General features: G+C 38.0%; 1 protein-coding gene across 3 annotated transcripts in view; it reads left to right on the forward strand.

Annotated features, from left to right (window-relative positions):
- MARK1 (microtubule affinity regulating kinase 1) overlaps positions 1–20,923 on the forward strand; it is a 95,688-nt gene that overhangs the window by 47,572 nt on the left and 27,193 nt on the right. For all 3 annotated transcript variants that reach the window (XM_034667207.1, XM_034667206.1, XM_034667205.1), the window contains exons 6-9: positions 1,859–1,929; positions 6,495–6,551; positions 10,405–10,641; positions 10,729–10,848. In XM_034667207.1, the coding sequence (XP_034523098.1) occupies positions 1,859–1,929; positions 6,495–6,551; positions 10,405–10,641; positions 10,729–10,848 (485 nt within the window). The remainder of the gene's footprint in view (positions 1–1,858; positions 1,930–6,494; positions 6,552–10,404; positions 10,642–10,728; positions 10,849–20,923) is intronic.

A 20,923-nucleotide genomic window follows, 5' to 3' on the forward strand; every position in this document is an offset into this window, starting at 1 on the left:
GGATTGACTCTGACGTGAACAAAGAGTTGAGTCAAACAGCTGCCTCTTTGTCAGAAGTATTTAGATCATTTGATTCTGGTTCACTAATGGGGCAAAAGATCTTTGGTGACTAGGTAGGTAGGGAACTCCTTTATGATTTTGAACCACATTTAATCCAAAAGAGCCTATTAAAAGTAGGTGTTGGGGCTGCTGTGGAATGGTGTGTTGATTTCTTCTTTCATTGATGCAAACAATATTTATTAAATGTTTCTGTGTACCAGGTGTTATTCTGGGTTCTGGGAACACATGGGTGAGCAAAGACAAAGTCCTTGCCCTCAAGAAGATTACATTCTTTTGGGGAAGCAAATCATAAACAATATGTAATAAGTGAAGGACTAAGTCTTGTAAACATCTGGGGTGTGGACGTTCTAGGCAGAATTTAAGAGCAGTCCATATTTTTGAACACTTGCATATATCTTTCCCAGCCTAAACTCACATACCTAGAATTAACTACTGTGATGGGTCGACTAGAGCATCCATTCATTTCTGTTTTCATCATCCCATTCAATCATTTAAGTATGCTTGATATCATATGTTGTCTGACATTGTAGATGTATTAGTTTCATGTGACATACATCATTACATATTTGTTTTTTAATGTTTTACTTATATATTTATAGGATTGGTATTGAATATATATATATATGATTTCCTGTATACTTAGATACAAATATATAATTTATTGAGTGCTTCCTATATGCCAGTCACTGTGCTAAGCACATGCATTATTTCATTTAATCCTTACAACAGCCATGTGAGATAGGCACTGGATGGAAACTGGGTCTTAATAAAGTTAAGAAATCTTCCTAATGTCTCCCAGTAGCTACTTGGGGCTAAACCAGGATTTATATCAAAATCAGTCTGATTCTAAAGCCCAGGTTTTTAACCACTTTGCTGTATTTAGAAGAACTCTTTAAGCCATTTTGTGAGTTTCTGATATACATGTATATCTATATCGTGTAAATTACAAGGACGTAAGAAATAAATTTCTCCCTTACACTGAGATATTTTATTTTTAATACTGTAACTAAATGTTAATTAGGTTTTTTTACTAGTATTGACTAGAGAAAAATAAAAAACTTCCAGACGTGTAAAGTAATGGATAATAGGAAATTTCTATTGTTTCTAATTTAAAGTATTTCAGCAAGTATGTATTGTCTATCCACTTTGTGTTCTGTCATGGGGATAGGGCAGATGCGATAATTGAAGCTCATTTGGAGTAATGGGAGAGGTGCACAGGGTGATTTAATTCTGTGTAAGTACTTAAGTACCAAAATAGATGAAGTGAGTATAGTGAGAATAGCATGGTCAGAGTATAGGAAGGAAGCGGCTGAAATCAATGGGAACGGAAGTAGTGAGAAGGAATTTGATCAAGACTCCATGACAAGTAGAATTTAGAAGAGAGAGAGATCCAATGTAATATGACTTCTGTTACTTTGTCTGACATGTAGATTCCAAATACAAAGCCAAATGTAATTTTTGATTGCTCGCACTGTGGCTTCCCTTTATTAGAATGGATAATAAAGAGTTGACTGTATTTTTATGTAATACTTGAAATCAGAAAGCAAGTTTTCTCGGTTATATTTTTATGACTTATTTTTTAAAAGAGTTTTGCTAAATCATAAGCTGCTACAGATACTCAATTGTATGTGTAGTTTTTCCCTTTTTTCTCTTCATGTAATAGTTTGTGATTTATGTAAAACTACCAGAAAATTGTGGGCCAAAAGCTTCTCTAAAAACAAGGCAAAAACTTGACATTGCTTATATTGTTAACTGAAAAATCTATGTATATTTTACCTGCTTTACCTTTCTGATTCAGGTGAAGTATTTGATTACTTAGTTGCCCATGGAAGAATGAAAGAAAAAGAGGCCCGTGCAAAATTTAGGCAGGTATGGAAAGTAGTTTTTAACTTTGTTTTACCAATGTTTTTAGTGATATACAATGGACAGTATCACAAACTGGACTTCAGAGTACATGGTATTTTAAAAAGAAAAATTCTTGCTTTCTTATACTTTTTAAGAATGAGAAACTGAAAAAGAAATTTGTTCTTTTTGAATTTAAATTTAAGATAGTTGCATATGGTTATTTTTCGATGATCATAAACAGTGAAATGTTTATAGGCGAGTCTCATTAATTCATTGATAGTTTTGGAAATACAGATTAGATTAAGAAAGAAAATTAAGAAAGAAAAGAAATACTTAATCCTTTACCCAATAATTATTATCAAGTATTATTAGCTTCATGTATTCAGCATATATGTGTAGTGCTTAAAGACATTCTTGTATTTTCTTTTGTCATTAAAGATGTCTTGGTATTAGAACTCATGTCTTTGTAGATTTAAAGACTGTGGTCAGTTTTATTTAGTCAAGTAGGCAAGAAACCTTGCAAATGTGGTAGAAGAATATGGTGAGATGTGTATATTTCCAGTTCAAATTGAACATGACTTGTTATAGAAACTATAAAATAAGAAAAAGTAATTTAAGTTCATCTAGGGTTTTACTTCTAATTTTTAGGAATGAAGTGATTAAAATTAACATACTTTACAGATTACTATAGAAATGACAAATAATGAATTGTAAATTTTCATAAAATTTATTGAAGTAAAATTTCAGCAGACAACTTGCTATAGCCCAAACTTTACCTTACTGAATTTAAAATATTTCATTTAAAAATAGCTCAGTGCTTCTGTAAACATGGGTACTGATTCTCAAGTTAAAGGGGTCCTGTGATCAGTAAGTTTGGGAAACACTGAATATGGTTATAGGATCTTCCTCTAAGAGATGTTACATAGAAATAATTAGAAAAAGTTGAAAGTTCTGGAGAGAGGGAAGAAAAAAACCTGTTTCACCTTTTTTTACCATAGCATTCTCCAAATTGATCACAAGGTGAGTTTGTTTGATAAAACTCTTGTTGATATTTCACAGAGTTACTACTTTTTGGAACATAATTTGTGAAATGCTTTATACCAAAGATAGGCATAGCCCTTTGATTCAGGATAGATTCCTAGAAACATTCATCCTAAAATAACTGAAATCTAAAGACAGCCGGTAATGAGGACAGAACGTTGATGACCTAAGTGGCGTTCAGCCGTTTACTGTTCAGTCCTCTCCGGTCCCGGGGTGGAGGCTCACCTGTAGTGAGGCGCTGGTCATCACCTTCAGTGACATCGTTCTCTCAGTGTCAGTCATGCAGTCGTAGTTAGTCGCTGACCAGCATGAAAATTACACTTGATGTTAAATACTTCCACTGGGATCTTAATATATGTTTTCTAGACTGCTACTACTCTTGTTCTTTTTAGTCACCCGACTGTATTTGTTTACTGAAATCAGACCGTGTGGAGAAAACCGTGGGTACTCTGTGGAATTAGAGGAGGTGACAGTGCCTGCTATTGCAATGAACTTACCTGTCTTTCTTGATGGCTAAAACATAGACGTTTTCATAAAGATCCAAATAATTACAAATTGGCTCTTTAAAAAAAAAAAGCCTGAATTATTTTTTGAAATACTCTTCATGTTGCAGAGGTTGAGTGTCAAATGCTATTTAAAATATAATATAATAGGAAATACTTTCTTTGTAATAATTTTTATAAATATTAAATGTATTGACTGTATGTCTTCCTGCAGAATTAAAAAGGTAACTAACTCATCTTTTTAAAAACCAGGGATACAGACATACCCAATTTAGTAGTCATTTGACAAAAGGTTATATTTGTTTTTAAGTTTGCTTTCAAGGTACATATTTTTCTTTAGAAATTTAATTAAGACGATAAATGTGTACGCTTTTTTTTTTTTTTTTTTGCTCTGTATCATGAAACTATTTTTTTGAAATTTTAACAGTTTAGGAATGTACTGTGTTAGCAAGTATAGACACATATATGTCCTTGACTCTGCTATTGGATCCAGCCAGAGACAGTTTAAGAGCACGTCAGCAGCACGGACCATGCAGTGCCTCTGCATTCCTGAAGCTTTGAGGACCTGAAAGAAAATTACAGTATTGATTCAACTCTTCCAATATCAAGGCTACTACTTAAAGCTTGGAAATTCCTGACTCAATTATAAATTAATTGCAAAGCATCCCAGCATTTGCATCTCATGGCAAAACACTGACAGGTCTGAATTTAGGGTCAGTGCAGGGTTGACTGTAAATCATGTTTTCAAGATCCATAAAAGAACAATCGTAAGGAAGCTCCTGCATCCTACTTAATGAGGTACAGAATGTTCGGGGATGGGAGGATCTGGCCATAGAATAATGCGGTAAAGTTTAGGCTTGTGCGTGGGGATTCTTGCAGTGAATCAGAAGGCGGAACTTCTCTTTCACGGCAGAAATTGTACTCTGCTGGATAAGTTTAGTAATATTATCAGCCACCACATTTAACCGATAGAAGTCAGAGGTCATAGAGTTTGGGGAGAATGAAATGCTTAATACAGAGCATTCTCTTAATTATCTTTCCATTCTTAAGGTTTTAAGGCTCAGGAGATTTTTATTCCAGAAATGCCTATAGAACAGCTTTCATGGAGACCATTATGTCTAATGTTGAAATGCATGTTTGGTAACCAAATCATTTATCAATAACATGCCTTCTTCACTGTTACCAAGACAAAGTGGCTTGAAAACCAGTATTACTAAAAATAACCTTGTAGGATATTCATTAAGATACATTAATATTTACATGCAAGTGTGTATATCTCTTGGCAAATAAATGTGTTTTCATGGAAATTGAATATTAGAATTTTAAAGCATATTGCTTAAGAAGACTAATACTTATAAATATTCATTATAAGATTCTCCTGTTTGGGGAGATTGACACTTCAAATTGATCATACTCATTCCCAGTTGCTCTGCTTAAAAACATTTAGTGGTTCTGTAGTACCTGCTTAGTTTGGAATTCAGAGACATTTACCAGTCTATCAACATTTACTTCCACTATTGCCGTTTTCCCACCTACTTTTCAAATACGTTGTGTTGCCTCAATCTCCGTGCATTTCACCACCTCACCCCTCCGTCCCCAGCACCAGATGGCCACATCTTGAAATGTTACTGTCGTTCAGGATGGCTGAGATCAAGTATCCCATACTCCAGATAGCATTTCTAAGTGAAATTGTTCTCTATTTGATATGATTCCCCTCACTTCTTTGTTCCTCTGCTTCTGTGATTCTGCCTTGTACTATGGTTGCTCATATGCGTGTTCTGTATGTGTTTTCTCCTGATCAGACTTTCAGCTCCTAAGGGCAGGGTCCGTGTAGTGTTCATTTTGTGTTCCCCTAGCAACCAGCACATTTTCTTGCACATAGCAGGTACTCAATAAACTGACTTTTGAATCGAAATGAACTTAATTGAATTACACATTACTCATTGTATGTTGATTTTGTTTTGAATTCATGTTTCTGTCTGAACCATTTTAATATCCATTAGAATAATGTTGTACTGAACTATCAATCTCACTTATTCTTTGAAGGTTTTTTTTTAATGCGTATTTCTATTAGCATGGTCATACTTCACATCATCTTTAGACTTTTAAAAAGCTCATTTCTATCTCCATTTGTAAATTCTTAACCAATATTCAGCATTCATATTGTGTTTCCATTTAACTGAATCCACAGTATTGAATGTTCTGCTGTGCATTAAAATGGCCGTCCTCCTGTATATCAGCTATATAACTACATGTACAAAATAGTTCTCACCTTGATTGCTAGCTGATTCTTTCCATTTCTCTATTCTATGTAGTAAACAACTATCAAAGAAGTGTTTATTTCTTGCTTGTGTCTTTGGCTTTTACCATTGGGTTCCTCCTTGTTCAGTCTTTGTCCCCAAAGAGCCCTACGTAATGGTTAAAAATTATGATTACATACAAAACCCAGTTAGGGGTACAATACTTTGCCCTACTGACCTAATAACGGGTTTAAGATTAAATTACATTTTCCCCTCTTTTTTTGATAATTGGGTTTCATCTTAAGGCTGAATAATTTTCCCATTTCTTTATATATGAACAAATACAGGATGGTGCCAAATACCCCATTGATAAGTTCTTAGTAAATTGGCCTCGCTTAAAAAACATGCCTTGAACACATTTGATAATAATTCCTAAAATAGACTGGTTCGTGTGTGCCAAAGCTCTTATCCCAACAGTGGAACAAATCAGTTGATCAGAACTGCAGACTGTACACACTTGATCGTGTCAGTAGAGAAACGTAACCACCCACAGAAATCTTCATGGACTCTGACGAAGAAATACTTTAAAGAGACAGTGCTGCTTATCTACACTGTCCACCACACTTAACAGTGAACTCTTCCTCATTTTAACTTTATTTAGAACTGAAGGAACAGGGAAATTATTAAATACTACTTTGAAATCTAAGTTGGTAATTTATCTCAGTTGGCGGTTGTCATTGGGGGGAAATTGCAGTGTTTTTACCATAAAATAATGTTGCATCTTTTATCCAAATATTTATTTTAGATTGTATCTGCTGTACAGTATTGCCATCAAAAGTGCATTGTTCACCGTGATCTTAAGGTAAGCCATTGATTTTATAACAAAGTCTTAATCACGAGCAGTTGTTTTGTAGTATCAGAGCCATCTCTGTGGTTGCTTAATTGTGCCAGACACTCCAAGGAAGGAGTTTTTACTCAATCCTCATAGCAACATCATGAAAAGCAATTATTTTCATTGAGAAAATGAAGAAAATAGGAATGAGAAGTTATCTAGCATTAAAGGCTGGAGGATTTGATCCACCATTAATTAATAAGCTTGTTTTAATAGATAAATGTGGAACTTTGTCCCCAACTAAAAATGCCTGAGATCCCATTCAGGCGGAATCAAGGTCAGGCACAGGGCCAGGTCTGTCTGCTGCAGGTGCCCGTGTTCCTTCTCTACACTAAAGCTCAAAGAAACAGGGGAAGTCTCTTACATGTTTTTGTGAACATGAAATGCATGTGATGAGTATAAACTAGCATACTTCGGAGTAAGAAGTGGTAACAGGCAAGAAAGGTTTGTGGCAGTGAACCTGGGAGCACAGGTATCTCTTCAAGGTACTCTTTCATTTTCTCTGGGTGTATACCCAGAAGAAGGATTGCTGGATCATGGAACAGTTCTCCTTTTAGTTTTTCGAGGAACCTCTATCCTGTTTGCCGTAATCGCTCTACCAGTTTACATTCCCACCAGCTTTTCCAGGGTACCCGTTTGTTCTGCCGACGCCTGTCATCTTTTATAGTTTTGATGGTAGCCATCCTAACAGGTGGAAAGTGTTATCCCATTGTGGTTGTGATTTACAGTTCCCTGATGGTTAGTGACGTTGAGCACCTTTTCATATACCTATTGACCATGTGTATGTCTTCTTTGGGAAAATGTCTCTTTAGGGACTTTCACTCATTTTTTAATTGTGGTGTTTGTTTGTTTTGTTGTTGTTTGCTACTGAGTTGTATGAGTTTCTTATATATTTTGGATATTAATCCTTTATTAGATGTAGAGTTTACAAATATTTTCTCCCAATCTATAGATTGCCTTCTAGTTGATGCTTTACTTGCTATGCAGAAGCTTTTTAGTTTAAATGAAGTCTCATTTATTTTTGCTTTGGCTGCCTGAGCTTTTGGTGTCATATTCAAAAAGTTAATAATACTGCATTGAATACTGGGAAATTTGCCTAAGAGAGTAGATTTTTTTATTTGAGTGTGCTCTCATCACACACATAAAAATGATAACTAAGTGAGAAGGCGACCTGTTAATTAGCTTGGCTGTTGTAATCATTTCACTGTGTATATAAAATCATTGTGTTGTACACCTCAAGTATATATTCCATTTTTATATAAAAATGTTAAATAAGAGTGCCTGGGTAACTCAGTTGAGCGTCTGACTCTTGATTTTGGCTCAGGTCATGATCTTGGGGTTGCGAGATCCAGCCCTATGTGGGGCTCCCTGCTCAGCAGGGAGTCTGCTTGACGATTCTCTTTTCCTCTTCCTCTGGCCCTCTGCCCCTCCCCCATTTCACACTCTCTCTCTCAATAAATAAATAAATTTTAAAAAGAAAGAAAATGGTATGGCCAAATAGGTATGCTTTTTTTTTTCTTTTATGAAAGTAGAAAGTCCCGGAACTAAAATATTTATCTTTTTTTCCTTTTTCTCTCCTCCTCCAAAGTTAACTTTCATTGTTCCTTACGTAGGAGTCTATTTTTCTTTTTTACATTTCTCCCCATGACCTCTGTCAGTTACTAGCACTTGTTCATATTATACTTAAAAGTACTGTGTTAAGGGGTGGCTGGGTGGCTCAGTCAGCTAAGCGTCTGACTCTTGATCTCAGCTCTGGTCTTGATCTTAGGGTCGTGAGTTCAAGCCCCATTGGGCTCCACACTGGGCATGGAGCCTACTTTAAAAAAAAATTGTCTTAAGCGTTGTCAGAAGTCTAAATCCTGTATTTTGGCTCCGTCTTTCTGAGCTTGCAGATTTTCTACTGCTCCAAAATTTTCTATTTCTTAGTTTCCTCCAATAACTATTTTAAGGAGAAATCACTTCCACACAGAAGAAGTAGAGACTGTTCCTCTGGCTGTGTTTGACACCCAGCCTATCGTCTCGTTTCTTATATGAACAGAAATCTGAGGAAAAAAAAATCCTGTTCAACACCCTGAGTTTCCCTCCAGTCTGGGGAATGGGGTTTCCCACGCTCTCCTGGAGCAGACGTCAGAGTCCCTCAAGCTCTGCTCTTGCGAGGCAGCCATCCAGACCTCTTGACAGAAACTAGGAAAGTCCAGCTTGCTCACACGTGGCCTCAGAAATTTACGATGACCAGGCCTTTACATCAGAACATCAAAATAACCTGGTTTTGTCACCCAACCTGTAAATGTTAGGATTTAAGATAAATCTTCCTAATTTATGTGCTGTTACAAGATTAATGTCATAAACGACAACTCATTATTATCACATATTTTTGGGTGTTAGATGTACCTCCATTTTTCAAAACAGATATCCCAAGCCAGCATACCTTAAAATAGGAAAAGGAGGGTGAGGGAGGGAAGAGCCGTATGGTGGGCAGAGTGCCTGGCTCTCCAGCAATAGGGAGAACTCTGGTTTTCATTGTAGCCAAATTTTACTCCTTTCTGTCACCCCATAAAACACATCTGCAAAATAATATATAATTTCCTTAGTCCATCAGTAGTAAAAGAGTTTGAAACAAAACATGTACAAAACAGCAAAGCCTTGGGGCGCCTGGGTGGCACAGCGGTTAAGCGTCTGCCTTCGGCTCAGGGCGTGATCCCAGCGTTATGGGATCGAGCCCCACATCAGGCTCCTCCGCTATGAGCCTGCTTCTTCCTCTCCCACTCCCCCTGCTTGTGTTCCCTCTCTCGCTGGCTGTCTCTATCTCTGTCAAATAAATAAATAAAATCTTTAAAAAACAAAACAAAACAAAAACAAAAAACAGCAAAGCCTTTATTGAATTGCTTGTATTTACAAAAGGCACATTTAAAACTTTTTTTTTTTTAATGATTCTTGTTTAGGATTTTGGAAAAACAGCATCTGAAAATATATGAGTGGAAATCACTGCTTTCTACCAAAATATACCTTTAGAAGAGGATCTAGTTTTAGAACAACAAAAGGAAACTTAAACGAGGTCTAGTGGAGGCTGTATTGTATTGTTTTTGTTTTACTGAGAGAACAGAACTTTGCTGAGGAAGCATTCTAGAAGAGAAGACAAAGGGTTGAGTTCAGTAGTCACAGAACCCCTGGCTGGCAGTTATGTTAAGTATACTCTTGAGCTGTGCATAACCAAGGACGCCCTGTTAAAGGAGAGCACTTCTGAGTAAACTTGTTGGTTTAAGCCCAAGAAGGGTTAGTGTTATGTCAACTTACGGTTTTTTAATAGGTCATATTAAGGTACAGTCCCAGGATGTTTCTTACCATGAAGAAAAAAAAATGGGTTTAAATTAATGTGTGGAAGAAAAAGTGTTTTAAGTAACTTTCCTCCAATAGTTTAGATGCTCCTGTAAGATAAGAGCTTCCCTTTTACAGCGTTACAGTTTAGTCTTACATAAACACGCTTCTGAACAGTTAACGCATTGAAGCACCATGCTGGGCTTCTAAATGTGATGTTATGCTTAAAAATGAGAAGCAAGAGGGGTACCTGGGTGGGTCAGTCGGTTAAGCCTCCAGCTCTCGATTACGGCTCAGGTCATGATCCTAGGGTCGTGAGATCGAGCCCTCCGTGGGGTTCCGTGCTGGGCGTGGAGCCTGCTCCCTGTCTCCGACCCTCCGGGTTGCACACGCATGCTTAAAAAAAAAAAAAAAAGAGAAGCAAGAAATGTATGTTGAGCTCTGAAATAGTTGTAATAAATATTTTATGTAGGCATTTACATTATCCTTTTTATTATTTTCCTCTTAGGCTGAAAACCTTCTCCTTGATGCTGATATGAATATTAAAATTGCTGACTTTGGTTTTAGTAATGAATTTACAGTTGGGAACAAATTGGACACATTTTGTGGAAGCCCGCCCTATGCTGCCCCTGAGCTTTTCCAAGGAAAGAAGTACGACGGGCCTGAAGTGGATGTGTGGAGCCTCGGCGTTATTCTGTATACACTAGTCAGTGGCTCCTTGCCTTTCGATGGCCAGAATTTGAAGGTATCTGTGAAGTTCAGTACTGGTGTTTTATATCCAAACGTGATAATTTCAGTAGCCAGTTCTGAATGCTTCCTTTGCCTTCTTCAGGAACTACGGGAGCGAGTCTTACGAGGAAAGTATCGTATTCCCTTCTATATGTCCACTGACTGTGAAAATCTTCTGAAGAAATTATTGGTGCTGAATCCAATAAAGAGAGGCAGCTTAGAAGTAAGTAATTTTTTGTACTCCAGATTTAAAGTTTAACAATTAAAATATTCTAAGGACTGCAGAGCATTTTAAATAATTTTTTCCTTGGTTGTTTTTTTGGTTTGGTTTGGTTTGGTTTGTTTGGAAAGGTGGCAAGTCATATTATTTGTTTAGAGCCAGGGAAGGTGACATGGTCCTTTCACTACTCAAAAGTTGTCACAGTCAGTTTCCTCAAAGAGAGTTATTCCATCTTTGTCCTGCAATGAAGTATTAAAACAACATAAAGACAGGAACAAGATTGGATTTTTGTTGGAGAAGGAGGAAAACCTGGCCTCTGTCAGAAATTTGCTTGCCGCAATATAGGAACCTTGCATGTAGCAGTATAGATATTTCGAAAGATTAAAAAAAAAGACAGTGAAAGTTCTAATCCAGTGAGTATTTCATGACAGTATCTGAAATTAGAAGCTGATTAAAAAATTTTAAAGAAACCTCTCAATATCAGTACAAAAAATTTACGATTTAAGTAGAACATACTGGAAACAGGAATTTCATTTCTTAACACACTATTCTGTTGCCTACCTATGTTCCACATGTGAGATTATTTTTTAATTTTTTTTAATTTTTATTTTTCTATAATAATTTTTTATTTTATTATGCTAGTCACCATACAGTACATCCCTAGTTTTTGATGTAAAGTTCCATGATTCTTTACTTGCGTATAACACCCAGTGCGCCATGCAATACGTGCCCTCCTTAATACCCATCACCGGCCTATTTATAATAGATACTATTATGCTATTATAAATGTACCAAGTACATTATGGCCAAATAACATCAGAGGTTCACATAACCAAAATGTCTAACCTTTTTTCCTTCTGACACTGCACTTATTTTCTAAGTATTTCACCCATCTGTTTCTAAGAATATTTTAACCAATACTAAGGTATTTTCAGAGATCCAGCATTCACTAGTACTTTTTTGGTCTTCATTTATTTGCCTTAATAGATAGGGTAGAAAATTCAGAGAATTAACCCCATTTAAACTGTACTTTTTAGTGTAGCAGTGGGACTTTCTGGCACAGACTCCGTGCTGGGTAGGAGACAGCCTTATAGTGAGCCATCCCTGTGGACAGAGCTCTCAGGTTCATTTGGGCTTTGTATTTATTTCCACAAATATTTTCCATTAAAAGATATAATATGTTTTGGTGGAAGTTAAGGGATAGTGACTTCTGTTGGGAAATTATTTTAAATGCTTTATATCAGTGAATCACATATTTTTTACTGACTTAAGTTTAAATGCAATTAGTTCCTTCCCATAATTTTTGAGGGTTTTTTTTCCCCCTTTGGAGGTGAAAGGATATGTTAGTAATGTTTTCATAGAGAGGCCTGTGAAATAGAAAAGCCTCTTTTCATGTTACTGCTTTTCTAAGCTTATTTTTTACCATTATTCATCAGAAGTTATGTGAAACAGTGAAAAAGTTTAAATTGTTGACTCTCATATCAGTTCTAAAATTTTATAGCAACAGGGGCACCTGGCTGGCTCAGTTCGAGGAGTGTGCAACTCTTGATCATGGGGTCATGAGTTCAAGCCCCACGTTGGGTGTAGATTTTACTTAATGTTTAAAAAAAAAAAAAGACTCTTTTAAAAAATAAATAAAATTTTATGGCAACATAAGCCTTTCTTTCTTAATCCTGCTTTATGACCCAACTTTTGTCACAGCAACCTAGTTTACCTGAATCACTTAATAAAATGTCCATAGTTGAGGCATCAGCCCAGCTAATGAGAAGAACAAAAAGAACATACAAAAATTATTATAGATGTTACAAATCTCTTAGTGTGTCTAACTATGTACTTAGTCACTTAAAGATGATTAATTTACAGTAGCCACATATTTAAGTCTTTCATCCTTAGCATTAAAATGCAAAGGATCAAAGTATTAGAATTCTGGCCAAATTATTATATTGAAACATTTGATCATCAGAATCTCAACTTGATGTTTTTGAGTATAATCTGGAACCTTCTGTTCCAGCTTTTCAAAACTAAGTTTTCCAGCCACAGAACCGTGAGTCTACATTGGAAATATTATCATAATATTGCAGATATTATCGTACAAAGGTTGGTCAGCTTCACAGTTCCCAGAAATAACTTTCCAGAGAAACCTGACACCGTTTAAAAAAAAAAAAAAAGAAAGAAAGAAAGATTTCTCACACCAAACCTTGAGAAACTCCCCTTGAAATAGCAATGATGTCAAAAATTATTTTAGTCTTCTATTTTTCATACCAACTTCAGTAGCAGCTGTACAGCAAAAAAAAAAAAAAATCCATAAGCTCTAAAAAATAGCTATTTTCAAAACACCACTCTTGAGCGTATAAACGTAAATTTTTGTACAGTAGTGAGTTTCATGTCACGTTGCATTCTTTTAGTTCTTTTAACTTAAAAGTTTTGGGTTACGTACTTTTTACTTTATCATAAACATGAACTCGTTCCTTGCCAGTAGCAATGTTGTTCTCTTCGGGTCGTGTATCGTCCCCTGCTTATTGCCCATTTGAGTTGTTTCCATTGTTTTTACTAAAAATAATGTGATACACTTTTTTCCCCTTTGGGATATATGCTTAGATATATTCTCCAGAGTGTAATTAGTGCATCAAAGAGTATAAACAGTCTGATGGGTCTTCTATATTCATTGCTAAAAATTGTGTGACCTAAGGCATTTGAAGGTATCTGTTCTCTACACTTGATTCAGTATTCGATATAATAATTTCTAGTATTTAATGCCTTTATGGTAGTTATATAGTTTGTCAGAATTGCTTTAATTTGTACTTATTTCATCAGAGATAATGCCTACGATTTTTAATGACTAGGTTGAGTGTGCTTCTTTACCTTGTGTAAGCTGTGTCTCTGAACTGCTTGTCTAATGGAGTCTGATTCATCAGCCTTACAGATCTGTATCAGCTTTGTACATCTTAATATGAAATATTTCCTCTATTCTTACATTTTTAAAAAATGGAACTTTATTTTTTTTTCTGTGTTAACTTGAGGATCAAGAGTTACTGATGAGAGGGGTGCCTGGGTGGCACGGCGGTTAAGCATCTGCCTTCAGCTCAGGGCGTGATCCTGGCGTTATGGGATCGAGCCCCGCATCAGGCTCCTCTGCTGGAAGCCTGCTTCTTCCTCTCCCACTCCCCCTGCTTGTGTTCCCTCTCTCACTGGCTGTCTCTATCTCTGTCAAATAAATAAATAAAATCTTTTTTAAAAAAGAAAGAAAGAAAAGACATTGTATTTAAAAAAAAAAAGTGTTACTGATGAGAGCAGACATTTTCTTCACTATATAGTTTAATAATGAAATTCAATTTAAAGTATGCTATGCGGCTGTTTATTATCTTACTATATACTTCTGATTTAACTCAGATATCCTCCTCTTGCTTCTCAAACAGGACTACGTATATTAAAGTCTTTCTTAAAGCCTTCTGTGTTAAGTACCTTATTTATCCCCCATGAAAATAAAATGAATGAAATTAGTTTAACATTCTACTTGCTTGACCTATTGTCTCTAGAACTAAACAGTTGCGTAAATTTTTTCAGGTAGTATATGTGAATGCTGGCAGAGCTTGCTCATTGCACTAATAATGGGAGGAGTATTATCACGTGAATTTAAAAGGATTTGTGTTTTATGTTATACACTATATTTTTTTCCCGTGTTTTGAAATATTGGTGTGTCTAGATATTTTTATTAGAGAAAAACTGATAATTTGTTTCTGCTATCCCCTCTATGCATGTCTTTTTTAGTTTTTCCAGTCCTTAACCAGAGTGCACTGTTACCTTTCAAAAAAATGCAAAATTTGAGCCTAAGGCAAAGCTCCTCCTTTTTGCCCTTTCGCTGTCATCTATGTTCCTCCTCAAAAAAGTATTTATTTTTGCTTTAACACCTTTTCAGCTGCCGCTAAGATGATCTTAAAAATCTTGCTTATGTCTGTCCAATACAAGAGGCAATAAAGCAAATAATAATAATAATCTTTTTTTTAATGCAGGATTTCTTTTTTTTTTTTTTTAAGATTTTATTTATTTTATTTGACAGAGAGACAGCCAGGGAGAGGGAACACAAGCAGGGGGAGTGGGAGAGGAAGAAGCAGGCTCCCAGCAGAGGAGCCTGATGTGGGGCTCGATCCCATAATGCCAGGATCATGCCCTGAGCCGAAGGCAGACACCCAACGACTGAGCCACCCGGGCGCCCCTAATGCAGGGTTTCTGAGTACAGATTCAGAAGCATATGGTGAACTTTTACAGAGGTTGAAACCATTTAAGAAAAATTATTTCCATCTGGCTATCCTAAAGTCCAAAGTATAGAGTGTATATTTCCATTGTTAATTTATTTCTTTATAATTCATCTGAATCAGTTGTTTCGATAGAATTTCTTGGCAAGTAGTCATCTATGTTTGTTGCAGTGATGGCTAGAGTAAATTCTCTTGTTCGGTTTGGAATCTTATTTGACCTCTTGTTTCTCCTTTTGAGATATCTCAGGGACACCTGGCTGGCTTAGTCAGTGGAGCGTGTGACTCTTGATCTTGGGGCTCTGAGTTCAAGCCCCATGTTGGGCCTAGAGATTAATCAAAAAAAGAAGAGAGAGAGAGATCTCAAATGAAATCTAAAATGGGTTGGTTTATTCAGCTGGTCTAGTGCAGTTTGATGGCCTGGTGATTTGTACCCAGCCTGAAACCACACAGCGAGGGTTACGTGAATACTCCCCCATCACGCAGGACCTCCATTTCTGGGGGCATTTCTGCCTTGGCCTCAAGGCAAACTCTAGTTCCCATGGAAGAATTTTGTATGGGCATGAGCTTCACACAACTAAGGCTTCTTCCACATGGGTCTCCTCTCGCATACGTCCATATTTTGTTGCTGTCCCTACCTTACTCTTGAGAAAGACCTTCGCATTTAGAATGAATAGAATTCATGTCCCTACACGTTCCTTTAAGCAGATTTCCTTCCCCACCTTTGCCTTCCATTCCTTTTACCAAAGGAAATTTTTCCTCAGATTATTTTTATCTTGCTTTGAAATCCAACTATTTTTGTGAGACACACTCTTGTAAATGGACTCCTGGCAGTCCCCAGTGACTACAGCCAGAAGAGAGGACAGCAAAACGGTGTCCCTTCTGTCCTCGCTGCCCTGTTGTCTTTCCTTATCGCTGGGGTTTTCCCACTTTGCCTGGATGAGTCTCGGACCTAACTCTGTGTGAGGATGAGCGGAGTCAGTGCCCCTGCTGTGTTTCCTCAGATTGTTCTTCTCACAGAGCGATTTCTAAAATGTTGCATATCATCCTTGTTAATAAAATAGAGCACTTCTCCATCACCTGTCAGATCACATTTAAATTCATCATCTGAAGATACATAGTCTCCCATTCTTTCATTGCGCATTACCTCGGTTCTGAGTCAGAGAGCTTCTTCACCGTGTCCTCCTTACCTCCCTCTGCCTTGCCTCTCCCACCAGTCCAGATGCTGCTGGTATTCCCACAGTCACTTCAAATTCTCCCTCTCTATGAGTCCTTCCCTGAAAACTCCAGCCCACACTGCAAGTTGCCCTTTGGCCTTTAGTAATATGCACTGCTAATAGTACAGTTTTGAATAGGTAATTCTGTTGTGTGTTCAGATTTTTTCAGGTTTCATGAGTAAATCTCATTTCCCAAAATAAAAGACAAATTGCCTGAGGGTTTGGTCCACATACATATTTTTCCTGGATGTGGACAAATACATAATGGTTATGAAATGAACACCAAATAACCACGGTTTAGTTGAGAAACATCAGAAAATTTGGATTATCTTCATGTTGCTTTTAATTGCTTATCATCCAGCTGTCAAATCTCTTATTGCTTATTTATAAGCAATCTTTCTTACTTATTCATGGATACCCTATTCATTCTACCAGGCACCTGAGGTAAAATCCTTAGAACCCTCTTGGATTCCAGCCTTTCCATCTTCCATTTCCTCATGCCCAGCGCAGCCCACGGTTGTCTCCCGGACATTCTAGCGGTTTCCTCAGCCGTCTTCATTGCTAAGCTCCTCTCAACGTTTCACTGTACCCAGGGCTTCTGTAGCAGCCTTACCGTAAAATACTGCCCAGTTCAAAAGCAACAATAAGCATGTGTGCTGGGAAAGATAGCACAAAGCACACTCTTTATCCTCAAGGACTCTAACTTTAGTGAGGGAGATACATATGTGCCGTCTCAGTATCTCCTTGAGAAAAGCTCCCTCTTCTGTACCATCCCACTTCCTCTCTGTTGACACCTTTATCTCTCAGCCTTTGTATATATTTCTTCCATTTTAGACGAAGGCACCCTTCAACCCCGCAGTCCTCATCTAGTATCCCTTCTTGTCTTTGTCTCAGGTCATGATCTCGGGATCTTCGATTGAGCCCCATATCAGGCTCTCTGCTCAGTGGGGGGTCTGTTTCTCCCTCTGCCCCTCCCCTTGCTTGGGCTCTCCCTCTCTCTCTCTCTCTCAGATAGATAAAAAATCTTTTTTTAAAAAGATTTTATTTATTTATTTGACAGAGAGAGAAACAGCCAGCGAGAGAGGGAACATAAGCAGGGGGAGTGGGAGAGGAAGAAGCAGGCTCCCAGCGGAGCAGGGAGCCCAACGCAGGGCAGGGAGCCCAATGTGGGACTCGATCCCAGGACCCCGGGATCACGCCCTGGGCCGAAGGCAGACGTAACGACTGAGCCACCCAGGCGCCCCATGCCATGGCCCCTCTTCTACTCATTCTGCATCTATTCGGTGTTCCTGGAAAGTCCCACCAGCTCCCCAGCTCCGTCATCGTGTGTCGGCCGTTCCTGAATCTTCATCCCCAGCCCAGATTGCCCTTGAGCTGTTCTGGAGTTTACAGAGCGTGTCTGTTTGGATAACCCATAGCACCTCAAACTCAGCTGCTCCAAAACTCAGCTGGTGCTTCCCCATCCAGCCTCCTTCTCTTTCCAAGTTTGCTTTCTCAGTAAATGGTGTCAACACTAGGTAACACTCAGTAAATGGTGTCTACACTAGGAACCTGGGCACCGTCTTCACTTTCTCCGAATTGTCTCACCTCTTCATACCTTCTCCTATCCAATCACAAAGTTTTGTTGATTTTTACCAGCCAAATATTGAAAATATCTGTTTTCCCATTGTCACTGCCTTGTTTCATTCAGACTGGCATCATCTCTCCTAGATTCTCACTAAAGCCTTTTCGCTGATTTCTGGGCCTCCTGTCATGAGCCCCTCCCACCCACTCTGCATGCTGGCCGGAGACTTCAGAATCATACTCCCCAAAGATGCCCCTCACGTGATTGAAAGAAACCCTCCCGGTCCGGTCCCTATTAGTTTTCTCCCCTCATCTTGCCTCATCACCCGTCTCACACCAGACACTCCGGTCATACGGAACTTGCCACTGTTGTTTGCCGGTGGGCCTCTTCATACCCACCATGCAGTCTGCCTGGGTCGCTCACGCTCTCCCTTCCAGTTCCTTATTGTATGATGAACTCTGACTCTTCCAGAATCTAACTTCCACTTACCGAAGATTTGACTGTTTATAAGTCTCACTCTATTAGTTATTAATTTTCAGACTCTTAACATTGTCATCTTAAACTTGAGAACATCACTGAGGACTTAGAGTTCATTTGAAAAACCAGAAGTATTTATGTCTAGCTTATGTTTGTTTTCTTTGCCCGGCCTCATTCATCATCATATCAAAAAACATGCAGGGGCGCCTGGGTGGCACAGCGGTTAAGCGTCTGCCTTCGGCTCAGGGCGTGATCCCAGCGTTATGGGATCGAGCCCCACATCAGGCTCCTCCGCTATGCTCCTGCTTCTTCCTCTCCCACTCCCCCTGCTTGTGTTCCCTCTCTCACTGGCTGTCTCTATCTCTGTCAAATAAATAAATAAAATCTTTAGAAAAAAAAAACATGCAAAGAATTCCCATTAAAAAGTAATGTGTTGATGCAAGGACAGTCAGCCTTCTTTGTACTGGGGTGTGTGTGCGTGTGTATGTGTGTGTGCGTGTGTATGTATGTGCATGTGTGTGCGTGTGCACATGCACATGTGTGTAGAGAGAGGTGGAGTCGGTTCTGTTTGTTTTAAACATGTTTAAAGGCTTTCATTTTTAAGCCTCAGCTGAGCTGCCACCTCCGTGCGCCTCCCTGAGTGCAGGCCGGCTGTGGAAGTGAGTCACTGCAGGTGTTGGGGAGTAGATGTCTGGAGTCGAGCTTGCTAAGTACTGGCGGGATTGCATGTGGTGTGGAGCTGTCCTGACGTAATCCGTTGTGTTCTTTGAGGATTTTCATGTAGTCCCCTTCCAACCTAGGAAATTCTACCAACAGCAGAATTTTACTTCTGCAGATACTGGGGCCCAAATGCTGTCTAGGCTTCTGCCAGATATCTTATTCGAGAAGGGGGAGATGAGGAACAGGAAGGACCTTAATATTTTGCGAAATCATGTAGCTGGTGTTTGCAGCTCTGCTTTTTCCTTTTTATTTTTTTCCTGATGTGCACCCTCCCCAACACTTTTCCTTCATTGATGAATAATCACTAAAGACGATGGGACAGCACTAGTGTTTTTCAAGTTTATAATGGGTCTACTTTTATTTCAGTGAGTTGGAGAAGGTACTTAAATTTCTGATGTGAGGGGCGCCTGGGTGGCACAGCGGTTAAGCGTCTGCCTTCGGCTCAGGGCGTGATCCCAGTGTTATGGGATCGAGCCCCACATCAGGCTCCTCTGCTGTGAGCCTGCTTCTTCCTCTCCCACTCCCCCTGCCTTGTGTTCCCTCTCTCACTGGCTGTCTCTATCTCTGTCGAATAAATAAATAAAATCTTTAAAAAAAAAAAATTTCTGATGTGAATATATACCATATTTTTTTATCCATTCATCTGCCAGTGGACACTTAGATTGCTTGTGTGTCTTGGGTATTGTAAATGATGCTGCAGTGAACATGGGGGTACAGTTATCTCTTCAAAATAGTGATTTTTGTTTCCTTTGGGTATATGCATAGAAGTGAAAAAAAGAAAGAAATCCTGCCAGTTGAGACAACATGGATGGACCTTGAAGACATTATGCTAAGTGAAATAAGTCAGAGAAAGACAAAAACTGTATGATCTCACTTATATGTGGAATCTAAAAACAAAACAAAACAAATTTAGAGAAATGAGAAAAGACTGGGGGTTGCCAGAGATGGGGGATGGTGGGTGGATGAAATAAGGAAAAGTGGTCTGAAGGTACAAATTTCCAGTTATAAGATGAGTCAGTTACAGGGATGTAATGTACAACATAGTGGCTATGGTTAATTATACTGTATTATATATTTAAAGTTGCTAAGAGAGTAGATCTTAGAAGTTCTCATCATGAGGAAAAAAATTTGTAACTATGTGAGGTGATGGATGTTAACTTACTATGGTGATCATTTCATATTATTTATATATGTTTATACCTCAAATCATTACGTTGTATACCTTAGACTAATACAAAGTTAATATGTCAGTTACATCTCAATAAAAATAGGGGGAGAAGGAAGAAGAAAGTCAGTGGTGATCTATTAAGAGTTACATGTCTGCATAATTTTAAGCATATATGAACTATCTACAAATTTGCATTGAAATATGTATCATGTGACGAAAACCTTTGGAAAATTCCTCCCATATCCAGAACAGCAGTATTCTTACAGATCCCAGTTCTTCGAGGCCTGCTCTGGCGTTCTGTCTTATAGTGAATGATTTTAGCTAAATATTATTAAATGAGGGGAAGGTAGTGGGCAGACAGCCTCAAAAGGATCTCTATGTGGAATTTTATTTTTCTGATTGGTAGAATATTGGCAAATAAAGGTTAGAGATGGAGAATATACCTTGTAGGACCTGGAAAAAGAATATTAATATATCAATACCTAGAATGTTCCTGAATGAAAACCTAGAATTCAATAGTAATAAAATGTTAAAAATTTTTCTAAATTAATGCAGAATCATTTCCCCAGAATTATTCCCCACCAGTTGCCTTTTTCTGTGTGTAGTAAAGCAACGCATCAGTGTATACTCTTTACAGTTTTAAGAGTACGTTACAATCTGGTGACCTCTGTGTACGTTGTTG

This window comes from Ailuropoda melanoleuca, chromosome 8 (assembly GCF_002007445.2).
Source record: "Ailuropoda melanoleuca isolate Jingjing chromosome 8, ASM200744v2, whole genome shotgun sequence".
NCBI lineage: Eukaryota > Metazoa > Chordata > Mammalia > Carnivora > Ursidae > Ailuropoda > Ailuropoda melanoleuca.